Below are 13950 nucleotides of genomic sequence, written 5' to 3' on the forward strand. Positions count from 1 at the left end.
CTTGCACGCCCGGGCCAAAATGCGAGTACATAACATTCGTATACGGCCGGGGTAGATACGGCGAGTCCGGCCGCAAAGTCCACCCACAAAGCAGCGAGACGGTTCGTTCCTTCGCGACGCGAGGATTTGCCGATAGGCGCCTCGCGGGCCCGCTTCGGCTTCAATTTCGATCGGCACCGAGATTTCGATTCGAGATATCGAGACATCTCCGTATAAGCCGCGCCGCGTCTGGCTATCGACTTTGGACCCCCGACCCCAAACGGCTGATGGCTAGCTTGACGCGATCGGGTTTAATTCGCTCGATCCTGGAGCAAGATAATTACGGACCAATGGTAACGTCGATTCCCTTGCGCCGATATCAAATAAACAGTTATTAGTTTCGAGTGGCAGTGTTTTCGCCTGGATCAGCTGTTCGCTGACGATTCGCAGCTGCGACTATTCGCGTTGCCATCTTCAAAAAACGGAAAGAAGGAAATATTTCTCATCGCACTGAGAAAAATCGTTTGATTGAATCGACAAGACGTATATGATTGAAGGCATTTTGGTTAAATCAAATAAGAACTTTTAGTTATCATGATAAGACTCCATTTTTTAAAACGAGAACGTTTAATAGATTTTACTATAAGGATTGGGTTAATATTTTCTGGTTGGATCTATAAAATTTCTTGTTACATTAATTTCTTTGCTTACTAGGCGGCAAGCTACTGTTAACTTAACTCGTATTTAATATTTGAAAATGTAATGTATATAAAGAACTAATATTAACATTAAATCCAAAGTATATTTTTTTTCTTTTACGAGCAGTAGTGCCAGAAAGAGGACGCTAGCTCTCTGATTGTGCGTGTTTGAGCTGCATCCTCTTCTTGCATCACTGTTTATCAGTTTAATTTCTAACAAACTGAATTTAAAATAATTTATTCAATAATCTGGATTGAATTTATCCAATAATCGTTGGAATTCAGAATATTAAACAGGCTTTTGAGATTAGATGGACAAAATTTTAGACGACTTGGTGCTGGTGAGTTTAGTGTTATTAACCAGAAAATTTGGTAACATTAACAGGAAGAAATTAATCAGATTCATCTGGTAATTCCTACAAGAATTCTGGTTCGTCCATTTTCCAACAGACATACTGGTTGAATCTACCAGAATTCTAATTCAAGATGTTTTGTATGTACAATCCCAGCAAAAAGTAGCTGAAAATCAATATTGGCGAATATATCCATTTTTGGTGTATTTTAAGTAAGAAATTGTAGAAAATTAGAATTTGATTTTAGCTACAGTGTAGAGAATTTTCTGAAAGGACTCTGTTTAAAGATTAAGGATGATAAAATATTTGTGATGAAATGTTGAATCATCAATATTGCAAGAAACTTGAAATTTTGAATTTTAATGAAATGTTGAGGAGGGATAGAGCTATTATGATTCTCAATTTTTCAATTAATTTATAATTTTCCCGCAGTAAATTTAATATTTAATCATAAATTTTAATCTCGACGATTAAGGATGTTTTGTATGTACAATCCCAGCAAAAAGTAGCTGAAAATCAATATTGACGAATATCCACTTTTGGTGTATTTTGAGTAAGAAATTGTGTGGAATATTATAATTTGATCTTAGCTACAGCGCAGAGATGTATTTTTTAATATTTATTGCGTTTTTACTGAAATATTCCGAATTTTGTTAATCAAAATGATTAACTTTTGGCAGAGAACCTCGCCTTGTGACAGCTACATGGCTAACTTCATTAAATTATATTTAATATTTTTTTAACCAGTTAGTACTTGTATAATATTACTTAACCAAATATTTCCTCCGTATCTAAACTTTTGCAAATTTTAAACAAATTCTGAATATTATTTCCATGTGTTTTTGTCATTTGAATCGACGTGGTTATACGTTTCCCATAAGAACACAAGTTAATTCCGTGTCAATTAAAATCCTTATAACTTGTGAACGCTTTAGTGAATCGATTTCAAAATTGTACTTAAGATTCTAAACATATGTAAGGACATTCTGTATTCTAATAATTGTCATTAATAATTACAATTATTAATTACAATTATTAATTTTCATTAAATTCTCAATATTTTGAAAATAGGTACAAAACATCCTTAATGCAACCAGATTTTTTTCTCAGTGCGCCTTTCGCATTTCGACGACAACGTAAATCTCTCCGTGAAAACAAAGATACCTACGTTCGACGACCTACGTATCGGGCGAGGTGGAGACCATAAATCCCTGTCGATGAAACGAATCGAGGAAACGGCACTCGATTCCGTTCGCCGCGCGGAATCTTTTAATCGTCGCTAATAACAGGGTGCGCCGTTTCTGGTAAGAAACGCGATGCGCAGGCTATCAAGTGATTGATAAGTCCATAAAGTATCTTAAAGCTCCCCTCTCTCGGAATCCCCCTCGGCCCGACGGTGGTGATGGTGGTGCTGTCGATCAACGCCGGTGTCGGTGGCGGTCGAGACGCGGTTATTTTGCGAGGAGCACGTCGTCGTCCTCCCCGGTGTGCGTGTCCCGGTGTTTTTTGGCCGCGGGTGACGCGGTGACGAGATGATGACCCACCCGAAGTCGGAATCATCATGATTACCCCGCCCGCGTAACTCGTAATGCGGACCGAAGCCACCCGAGCAACTGCCACCGTTGCGCCCTCAGCAGTACCCTCTTATTCTCGTCTCTTCCCCCTTTTCTCCCCCTCCTCCAGCTCGATGTTATGCCGACGCTACCGATGCTCGCGCAGATTTCTATTATTAGGCCGACAGGAACTAACTAACCATTTCCAGCTTTCGTTCTGATTCACCGATATAAAGTACCGACCCCAAGAGCCGATTAAGAGAAGACGATAAGAGGTATCATGGCGTTTTCCGTGATCAAGAATAGAACTTTCGTTTCAAGATGTAAAATGTAAAAGTGCATGTACACTATGGGTTTTCTTCAGCGAGAGAAAACGCGAACGCCCAATGTTTTCATTAGCTAGATGCGCCAGAGTATCTATCAGCTAAGGATGGGGGATGCGCGATCCGCTCGAACCCTTTCGTCTCGTCGTTTCTGCGAAATTGTCTTGCGAGCGAGTCGATTAGTCGGTTTACAATGACGAGAGAGAAGCTCTTCCCGCCCTTGGGAATACGCGCGAGAGAGAGTTTTAATTGTAGACCACGGATGCAGGGAGGAGGGCGGGAGGGAGGGAGGGAGGCTATTATTCTTTCTCTCGTCGGTATAACGCCGCGCGCGATCCGCTCTTCTCTCCTAAGACACGGAGAACAGGGGACGAGAGAAGGAGAGAGAGAAAGACGTAATAACAGACCGTCGGGCCCGTCTCCGTTGGAGAAGAAACGGCCATTCGTTCTTTTCGTCCGTCTGTCCGTCCATCCGTCTGGCAGTTTCATATCCAGGAGAACGCACGAGTCTTGTTGGCCGACATAATTTTTCATCGTTCATCCCCCCTCGCATCTCGCCTCCCTTCCTCCTTGTCTTCCATCCTCCTGCTCCTCGCAACATCGCTCGCTTTTCTCCGCTTGTTTTATCCACCTTCGGCGTCGTTTATCATCCCTTAACGCGATCGACATTTATTCTCTTTTCGGGAAAGCTCGTTGGCGCCACCTGGCCTCGTGCCACGTGTATATCGATCAACCCTAAACTAACGCACTTTCCGCTTTCTTCCCCGGGATCCAACTGTCGCTCGTTGATCGATACGATTTTAGGAATGGTGAAAAATGTTCATTTTCCACTTTTTAATTTCGGGAGCTTCTTTATAGGTTAATGAAAGATAGTCTGTAAAATGAAGACTGCAATTTCGTACATCGTTTCATGATAAAGCGCTGTATTTTGAGAAAATTCGTATTCAATTATAAGAGTTATTATAATATATAGTTACTATGGGCAAACAAAACTTATTTTATTTTATTCAAAATTAAATTTTTCAGTTATCAGAACTTTGAATTTTCTCAAAGGACTCTGTTGTAAAGATTAAGGATGATAAAATATTGGTGATGAAATGTTGAATCATTAATATTGCAAGAAACTTGAAATTTTGAATTTTAATGAAATGTTGGGGAGGGATAGAGATATTATGATTCTCAATTTTTCAATTAATTTATAATTTTCTCGCAGTAAATTTAGTATTTAATCACAAATTTTAATCTCGACGATTAAGGATATTTTGTATGTACAATCCCAGCAAAAAGTAGCTGAAAATCAATATTGACGAATATCTACTTTTGGTGTATTTTGAGTATGAGAAATTGTGTGGAATATTATAATTTGATCTTAGCTACAGCAGAGATGTATTTTTTAATATTTATTGCGTTTTTTACTGAAATATTCCGAATTTTGTTAATCGAAATGATTAACTTTTGGCAGAGAATTTGGCCTTGTGACACATACATGGCTAACTTAATTAAATTATATTTAATATCTTTTTAATCAGTTAGTACTTGTATAATATTATTTGATCGAATATTTCCTCTGTATCTAAACTTTTGCAAATTTTAAACAAATTCTGAATATTATTCCCATGTGTTTTTGTCATTTGAATCGACGTGGTTATACGTTTTCCATAAGAACATAAGTTAATTCGGTGCAAATTAAAATCCTTATAACTTGTGAACGCTTTAGTGAATCGATTTGAAAATTGTACTGAAGATTCTAAACATATGTAAGGACATTCTGTATAATTTCTCAATATTTTGAAAATAGGGACAAAACATCCTTAATCACAGTAATTTAAAAAATTAAAATCAATATATAAATAAATCTTTTAAATCTAATAAATCTTTTATAATTCAAATTAATGTAAATTTTTCAAAAACAAAAACCTTGGAGATATAAATGTTACTAAAGTTTATATTAATTTTCAATTTGATTTAATTTATTAATTTAATTTGATTTCATTTGATAGAAATATAATAGTAACGAAATTAAATTAATTTATTTCGGTGTAAATTAAAATTCTTATAATTTGTGAACGCTTTAGTGAATCGATTTAAAAATTGTACTGAAGATTCTAAACATATGTAGGACATTCTGTACAATTTTCATTAAATTCTCAATATTTTGAAAATAGATACAAAACATCCTTAACAAAATTTTATTAAAAAAAGATACTTTGGAACTGAAATAATACTCGACATAAAAAACCTACAAAGAATGATTATCTCTTTCTTAGATTGAAAAAAAAAGTTATTTAGATTAAAGAAAAGTTATTTTTCAATTAATTGTAAATATTTTTTACGATTGAATGTTACTATTAATTTCGTACGAAATGAAAAGGTTTAAAGCGCCGTCTTTTATGGAAAGAATTGTTGGAAAACGATGGTACAGCGCCGTCTTTTCTAAAGAGAAATGAACACGCGTGGGTGTGAGGCTGGAAGGGGGATGCGCGACTGTCGGCGGCGCACCCTCGGTATTACTGAAATAATCCTTTGAATCCTTTTTCTAGCGATTCAATAGAGATCACACGCGGTTCCCACTGTATCAAATTACAAACACCAGAGACAGATGGAAAAAGAATGAATTACCTCCAGTATTATGAGTCTGAAGGAGGGATCCATTGAAGCTCTCGTCGAAGGATTTCGCTCGTCGATCCTCTCGCAATCGCTTCTTTCCGACATCTTTCCTGTAACATAATGATAAATGTCAGCTATTAAATTATTGTTACACATGCACGAATGAATAACTCGCAAAGTTTATCGAGACACGCGATAGAAATGCATGCGTGTTTCTAAGATCGAAAACAATTATATATATGATTTTAGCAAATATTTGCTTAGTTATATCCACATAAAAGTTGAAATAATTTTTTCACAATTTTTTATCATTGGTAGTAATGATGACCGATTATCTTGTTTATATCATCGTACATATATAATATTATAATATTTTTTCTCGCGTATAGTGAATCGAATATGTTTCAGTAACTCGCTTATGTCTTTCTGTAAAAATCTAAAAAGAGGAAAGGTGAAAATTAAAAAAAAGGGAAAATATTCATTTTCCATGATAAACGATTTCATGAACGATTTCGATTTATATCAGGTAACAAAGCTGCCGGAGATAAGAAATAACTGTGTGTCTTATGCCAACATAAATGTACGTTTACATGAGCGACCGGTCAATCGTTATTATTAGCAATAATGCATCAGGTAACCATCCACGACTGTAATTTTGTATTAACGATAATTATATCGTTCAAATTTATGTCTCGATGATACACTATCCTGTTATTTATGATATCAATTTAACGCCTGAAGATTCGCGTGTGTGCGAATGTCTTAAGTTATTACGCCGATGATATTTTATAGCCGATCTCTTCCCCGCCAGTATTTTTGCGGTATATTTGTTTACTCGAGCATTATTATTAGATTATCTCAACAAATAGTGTATAGATTTTTATATTAGAGCGAAGGGTCTTGTTTATCGCAACATTGTGAGAGTCGCTATCGTAAATGATATATCATTATCGCAATTCTAGGCGATAGTATAAGTGGCCTTAAACAAAATTGCTAAATTATAATAGCTAATAAAAATCGAATTTTAGCGGAAATTTGACAAATACACACTGAGAAAAATCTTTTGATTGGACCAACAAGACGTATATGATTGAAGGCATTTTAGTTAAATCAAACAAGAATTTCTAGTTATCATGACAAGACTCGATTTTTTATAACTAGAACGTTTCATAGATTTTACTATAAGGATTTCGTTAGTATTTTCTGGTTGGATCTATAAAATTTCTTGTTACATTAATTTCTTTGCTAACTTAACTCGTATTCAATATTTGCCATGAAATGTATATAAAGAACTAGTATTAACATTAAATCCAAAGTATACTTTTTTCTCTTACAGAGAAAGAGGACGCTAGCTCTCTGATTGTGCGTGTTTGAGCTGCATCACTGTTTATCAGTTTAATTTCTAACAAACTGAATTTAAAATAATTTATTCAATAATTTGGATTGAATTTATCCAATAATCTTGTTGGAATTCAAAATATTAAACAGACTTTCGAGATTAGATGGAAAAAATTTTAGCCGACATGGTGCTGGCGAGTTCAGTATTATTAACCAGAAAATTTAATAAATTTAACAGGAAGAAATTAATCAGATTCATCTGATAATTCCTACAAAAATTCTGGTTCGTTCCATTTTCCAACAAGTATACTGGTTGAATCTACCAGAATTCTAATTAATGCAATCAGATTTTTCTCAGTGCACTGTTTATCAGTTTAATTTCTAACAAACTGAATTTAAAATAATTTATTCAATAATTTGGATTGAATTTATCCAATAATCTTGTTGGAATTCAAAATATTAAACAGACTTTTAGATGGAAAAAATTTTAGACAACTTGGTGCTGGCGAGTTCAGTATTATTAACCAGAAAATTTAATAAATTTAACAGGAAGAAATTAATCAGATTCATCTGATAATTCCTACAAAAATTCTGGTTCGTTCCATTTTCCAACAGGTATACTGGTTGAATGTACCAGAATTCTAATTAATGCAATCAGATTTTTCTCAGTGCACTGTTTATTAGTTTAATTTCTAACAAACTGAATTTAAAATAATTTATTCAGTAATCTGGATTGAAGATTTGGTAAATTTATAATTATTAGCCAATTAGTTATTAACCAGAAAATTTGGTAAATTTAACAGGAAGAAATTAAACAGATTCTGATCAGATTAATCTAATTAATCAGATTAATCTAATTCCTACAAGAATTCTGGTTCATCCATTTTCCAACAGACATACTTGAATCTACCAGAATTCTAATCAATGCAACCAGATTTTTTTCTCAGTGTAAGCATAAAATTAATATTCAAAGACAAAGTAATATAAGAAGAGGAGAATTGCCGATATTTGTTTAATTAGAATATATTAATAAAAATCTAATTCAGCGTAATAACATCAATAGCCATCTGCGAAAGGAATTTCGCTGACGTGTCGAAGACTGCTGGACACGGTATCATTTCCCATAGCCGAGGATTGCTATTAACTAGTGTAAAATCCAGAAACCTGTTCTTCAGCGTAACGACATATCCTAATATCTCGGACCTAGTCATTGTAATTCTCCTATCTTCTTTCCGTCTCTCCTTCTCCCTTCAACGTCCAGGCACGAGGTCCCGAAAGTCTTTCGCGCGACGCCGAGTATCTTTCCACCAAACGGAAGAGCAACGAGGAGAGAAAGCGAGTAAAGAGGAGGAGAAACGAACGGACAATGAGATCGCGCGAAGGGAAAGGGGATGCAGGTGGAGGAGACGACGGAGAGAGAGAGAGAGAGAGCGAGGGAAGAAGAAGAAGAAGAAGACAAGAAAGGAGGACGCGGAGGAACGAGAAGAGGCCGAAGAAGAGGAAGACGCTGGCGCTGAACCACGTGATCGTAGAGCGTTTTAATTGGTCGAAAGCGCGATCCGCGCCGCGATGGAGGGAGGACGAAGATAACACCCGTGGCGGGGGGTGGGAGCGGGTCGAGGGGGGTAACCCGACCCGACGAGGGAGGGGACGAGCGGGGCACTCTCGTTAGGGTTGCAATGTGGATTAGACGCGATCGCGAGGTCGTGGAGGATCGTTGCGAGGGCGGGCGCTGTTTCCGCCCCACCAGCAACACCTTTCAGGATGGAAACATACTCGTGAGGGAACTCTTAGGAACGACCACTCGACGCACTCTCTCCTTGAGGCACGCGCACGCACGCACGGCCCACGCATACAGGCGCGTACATCGCGACAGGGAGGGGGAGGGGGCGGCGGAGAGAGAGAGAGCGGGAGAATCGAAGGAAGAAGAGAGAAAGGGAACGCGTTGATCCGGCTCGGCCTCCACGGCCGGGCCGCTCCTCTCCTACGTGTGGGGGACGAAAAAGCTCAGTTATAATTGTTGCACGCCGCGAGGTGCATCTCGGTTCCCTCCGATAATTGTTACCTCCTTCCGCGTGGAAGGCTGGCGGAATTCGCGAGAGAGAAATCCGCGTTTCGTCCGCGTCCTCGACCGACCTCGTTATCGACTGACCTCCTCCGCCTCCTGTTCGCGGTTGAGAACGGCAGCCGCGGAAATTACCGTGATTATCGGGATATACGAGGACTCCGAAGGAATACTCCGGGCTGATTCTACGAGTCGATGCACCTTCCAACGTGTCATCGCGTGTATCTGGAAAGGATAACCGCCGCTCGTGATCGGATATCGATCGTCGAGGAAGCGGATCGAATCAAACGAAACCGAGGATAATCATCGAGGATAATCCCCCGGGATCGCGGTCGATCTTCAAGAGGCGTGTCAGTTTGAGGGAAAATTTATCGGAGATGAATTGCGCGTATCAATATTCGCATAACGGTCATCCGCAGAATGTGATGACGATCACGCCGACGGCGCCGCAACAGGGTCTGCATCCCGTACAGGAAGCGGAGTATCTTGAGGTAAGATGTCGAGATCTATTTAAAGAGACGTACATGTTTATTAAGGAGACGGTAATAAAGTTATATAGTTTAAAAGCGAAAACAAAATGAATAATCTCGACGACTCGTCATTTCTGCGAGTGGGGTTGGAATTCTGCGACGACACATTGAGAAAAAAATCTGGTTGCATTAATTAGAATTCTGGTAGATTCAACCAGTATGTTTGTTGGAAAATGGACGAATCAGAATTCTTGTAGGAATTACCAGATGAATCTGATTAATTTCTTCCTGTTAAATTAATCAAATTTTTTGGTTAATAATGCTAAATTAATAAACTAGTTTCAATAGCAATACGAGTCGAGCGTCGATGTTATGACACATTTATTTATTTATTATACAAAAAAAGGCATGAAACAAATAAAAATAAAAATAAAATTAAACGAAAGAATAGCGAACGTTTCGATCTTATTTTTGGATCATCTTCAGCGCAAATGTGATGATGTGATAAAAATATAACAAAGTAAAATTTTTATTCGCTATTCCTTCGTTTAATTTTATTTTTATTTTTATTTGTTTCATGCCTCTTTTGTATAATAAATAAATAAATGTGTCATAACATCGACGCTCGGCTCGTATTGCTATTGAAACTAGTTTGTTAATTTTATATTTTGAGTCTTATACCTTTATTATTTGTAATAATACTAAACTCGCCAGCACCAAGTCGTCTAAAATTTTTTCCATCTAATCTCAAAAGTCTGTTTAATATTTTGAATTCCAACAAGATTATTGGATAAATTCAATCCAGATTATTGAATAAATTATTTTAAATTCAGTTTGTTAGAAATTAAACTGATAAACAGTGCACTGAGAAAAACCTGATTGCATTAATTAGAATTCTGGTAGATTCAACCAGTATGTCTGTTGGAAAATGGACGAACCAGAATTTTTGTAGGAATTACCAGATAAATCTGATTAATTTCTTCCTGTTAAATTTACCAAATTTTCTGGTTAATGATACTAAACTCGCCAGCACCAAAGTCGTCTAAAATTTTTTCCATCTAATCTCAAAAGTCTGTTTGATATTTTGAATTCCAACAAGATTATTGGATAAATTCAATCCAGATTATTAAATAAATTATTTTAAATTCAGTTTGTTAGAAATTAAACTGATAAACAGTGATGCCAGAAGAGGATGCAGCTCAGACACGCACAATCAGAGAGCTAGCGTCTTCTTTCTGGCACTACTGCTCGTAAGAGAAAAAAATATACTTTGGATTTCATGTTAATACTAGTTCTTTATATACATTTCATGGCAAATATTGAATACGAGTTAAGTTAAGAAGCAAGCAAAGAAATTAATGTAACAAGAAATTTTATAGATCCAACCAGAAAATACTAACGAAATCCTTACAGTAAAATCTACACTGAGAAAAAAAACCGGTGGAAAGGTAACGAACGGATATTATATCTATCACCTTAATCGGAAAAAAAAGAAACCGATCAGATATCCAATCAGAAAATATCGATCGATCGGATATCTGATCAGAAAGTTCAAAATTCGGAATTTTCCGATCAGATATCCGATTAAAATGATCCGATTAAAATGATAATATCCGTTCGTTACCTTTTCATCGGACATTTCTCTCATTTTTCTCAGTGTATTAAACGTTCTAGTTATAAAAAATCGAGTCTTATCATGATAACTAGAAATTCTTGTTTGATTTAACCGAAATGCTGTGAATCATACACAGATTTTTCTCAGTGCACCCTTCGCAGTTTTCTTCCCCGATGATCCTGGGTGGTCCCTCCGTTAATTGTTCATCTCCCGATGTCTAGTATGAGGGAGGGACAACTAACGCAACCAGCCATTTTCGATCAATTTGTTGGGGCTCGCGGAAAATTCAATTCACCCGATTGCCAATCGGATCGCTCGATTAAATTTGCCGATTGAAGATGAGAGCATGGATACCAGTATCCTTGTGAGGAAAACGTCAGCCGACGTCCTTCAATAATTTCCTTAAGGTCGCGAATTGTCATGGACAAATTCTTCAAAAAGGACGAGTAAATATTAATTAAAAATCGAGTCAAGTGCGAGAGGAAGACGACGGAATTGAGTTTACTTAAGCGAGGAAATAATAAATCGCGGGCGATTTAAGTCGCGCGAAAAAAAAGTTCCGCTTTCGCGCGGCCGAGGCGACGAACGGGGGAAATCGCCGTGGAATCGACGAGGAAGATCGAAGAAGATGGAAAGAGAGACGTAGCTGGGGGATATTAATATAAGGGCTCGATACGTAATTATAGTGATTACCGTATTGCCGGGGGGCGGACGAGGGCGTCCCTCAGTTTGCACGTCATTTCGCGATCTCAACTTCCAGCCAGAACATGCGCGCGAATTTGTTGGCACAGGTCCTTGGCCAGGTTAATTGTTTCCCCCCCTTTTCGCACGCCGAACTTTCGCGCACTGCCACCTCTCCCCCTCTAGGAATACTTTCCTCATGTATTCCCGACACGTGCGCTTCGAGGGAAGAGGATGTTGGACGTCCCGTGACGCGTATCAAACCGCGACACTTGGCTCGCGGCGATCATCCTGCTCGGGATCGTTTTCTGCCGCGGCATCCAACGAAACTGTGTCGATCGCCGATCGAAACAAACAGGATATTATACACAGTGTCCCAAAAGTCCCGGACCGGTCGAATATTTCATAAACTATGCACTTTAGAAAGAAATGTTTCAGGCAAAAGTTGTATGGCTTGAAGGGAGCTATCAGATAGTGGCAATGATTTGACATGGGAGAGTCATTTGAAAGTCACGTGAAGATCACCGTCAATTTCTTAAATGGAACTCCCTATTTTTTATTAAATATTCTGGTAGCTCACGTCGAGAGCTTTCCAAAACACTATAATTAAGTTAGTTTTCATTAAGTACTTTCCGAATTATGAGGCTTGAAATCACTTCTTAATTTTACATAAACCGTAAAATATCTTGTAAAATATTCATTTTTCGATTATCTTACCTTAATACTTTTATGTACAAAATAATGAGAGGAATCAATTGGTGTAAAGAAAAAACATAGTTGTTTTTAAGAGAAAAATATGTAATTTGCAATTAACAATTACATATTTTTTTTAAAACAATTATGTGTTTTCTTTACACCAAGTGATTCCTCTCATTATTTTGTACATAAAAGTATTAAGATAAGATAATCGAAAAATAAATATTTTACTAGATATTTTATGGTTTATGCAAAATTAAGAAATGATTTCAAGCCTCATAACTCGAAAAGTACTCAATGAAGAAATACTTTATTATAATGTTTTGGAAAGCTCTCGAGATAACCTACACGAATATGTAATAAAAAATAGGGGGTTCTATTTAAGAAATTGAAGATGACCTTTACGTCACTTTCAAATGACTCTCCAAGGTCAAATCATTGCCACTATCTGATGGCCCCCTTCAAGTCATACAACTTTTGTCTGAAACATTTCTTTCTAAAGTGCATAGTTTATGAAATATACGACCGGTCCGGGACCTTTTGGGGCACCCTGTATATCAAGAGCAAATATTTAATTAATATATAGATTGCATGATAAAAAAAAATAGTTTTGCAACTATGGTGGTAATTTTCTAGGTGTAAAAAATTAAATAAGATAGATAAATGATTAGCAAGTACTGTGATATTGCTTATGCTTTACACCTGATCAATTTAAATGATAGAGCTGGAATTCATATCTGAATTATTAATGAAATTAAAAAAAAGGAGTTTCTATGCAGCCTTTTAATATTAAGGCTAATCGCACTTGTTATAAAGTTTGACAGAAAAATAGTTTTTTAAAAAATTCTACAGTTGTAATATGAAAATTCATATATTTATTTAATTATATTTATTATTATTCAAATAATTAATAATTAATAATTAGCATATATATTTAGCAGTAATAAATTATTACATAAATTTGCCAGAAAGTATTTTTAGAATTTGCTATAAATTCTATGTTACAAATAATTCTAATATACACTGAAAAAAAAAATTATAAATTTGATTAAATATTTTTAATTAAATATTATTTTTTTAATTGAAATATTTAATTGAAATATTTATCTAAATTAAATTTTATCATGTTCGCATTTAATTTAAATATTGAAATGTTTCATTTAAAAATATAATAATTAGTTGAAAATATTATAGTCGAGTTTTTTTCTCAATTTTTTTCTCAATGTATAGATATAAAAAATAGCGATAAGTTTTTGTTGGCAATTAAAAATTTACCGATTAAAATTCTTTTCATTTCTTTGAAATTGAGTGTAAATTGTAATTACTTTCATGGCACTGAACATTTTTTTCTTCCTGCAATCGATCGATCGCTATTTATACAATAATAATTTGCTAAATTTGGAATATTATTCTCACATCAATCAAGGAAAAGTTTTTCAAACGTCGCACCGAGACGATAGTACGCTTTGTGAGATGGTTAATCGTCATTACGGAACTCTTTCCTTACGGTCGATTATTATCACTATTATCGTTAATTATAGCGCATGATCAACCTCTTGCCGTCGGCTGCCG

General features: G+C 36.2%; 1 protein-coding gene across 3 annotated transcripts in view; it reads left to right on the forward strand.

Annotated features, from left to right (window-relative positions):
• LOC112638738 (transcription factor Sp9-like) overlaps positions 1–13950 on the forward strand; it is a 147091-nt gene that overhangs the window by 77546 nt on the left and 55595 nt on the right. For 2 of the 3 annotated variants that reach the window (XM_025410927.1, XM_025410930.1), the window contains exon 1: positions 8803–9407. The exons of the other annotated variant lie outside the window; for it this stretch is intronic. In XM_025410927.1, the coding sequence (XP_025266712.1) occupies positions 9294–9407 (114 nt within the window). In that variant the 5' untranslated portion in view covers positions 8803–9293. Of the gene's footprint in view, positions 1–8802; positions 9408–13950 lie in introns of those variants that run through there. 3 annotated transcript variants of the gene reach the window in all.

Source organism: Camponotus floridanus, unplaced genomic scaffold (genome assembly GCF_003227725.1).
Source record: "Camponotus floridanus strain SB8 unplaced genomic scaffold, Cflo_v7.5 scaffold36, whole genome shotgun sequence".
In the NCBI taxonomy this organism is placed as follows: Eukaryota; Metazoa; Arthropoda; class Insecta; order Hymenoptera; family Formicidae; genus Camponotus; species Camponotus floridanus.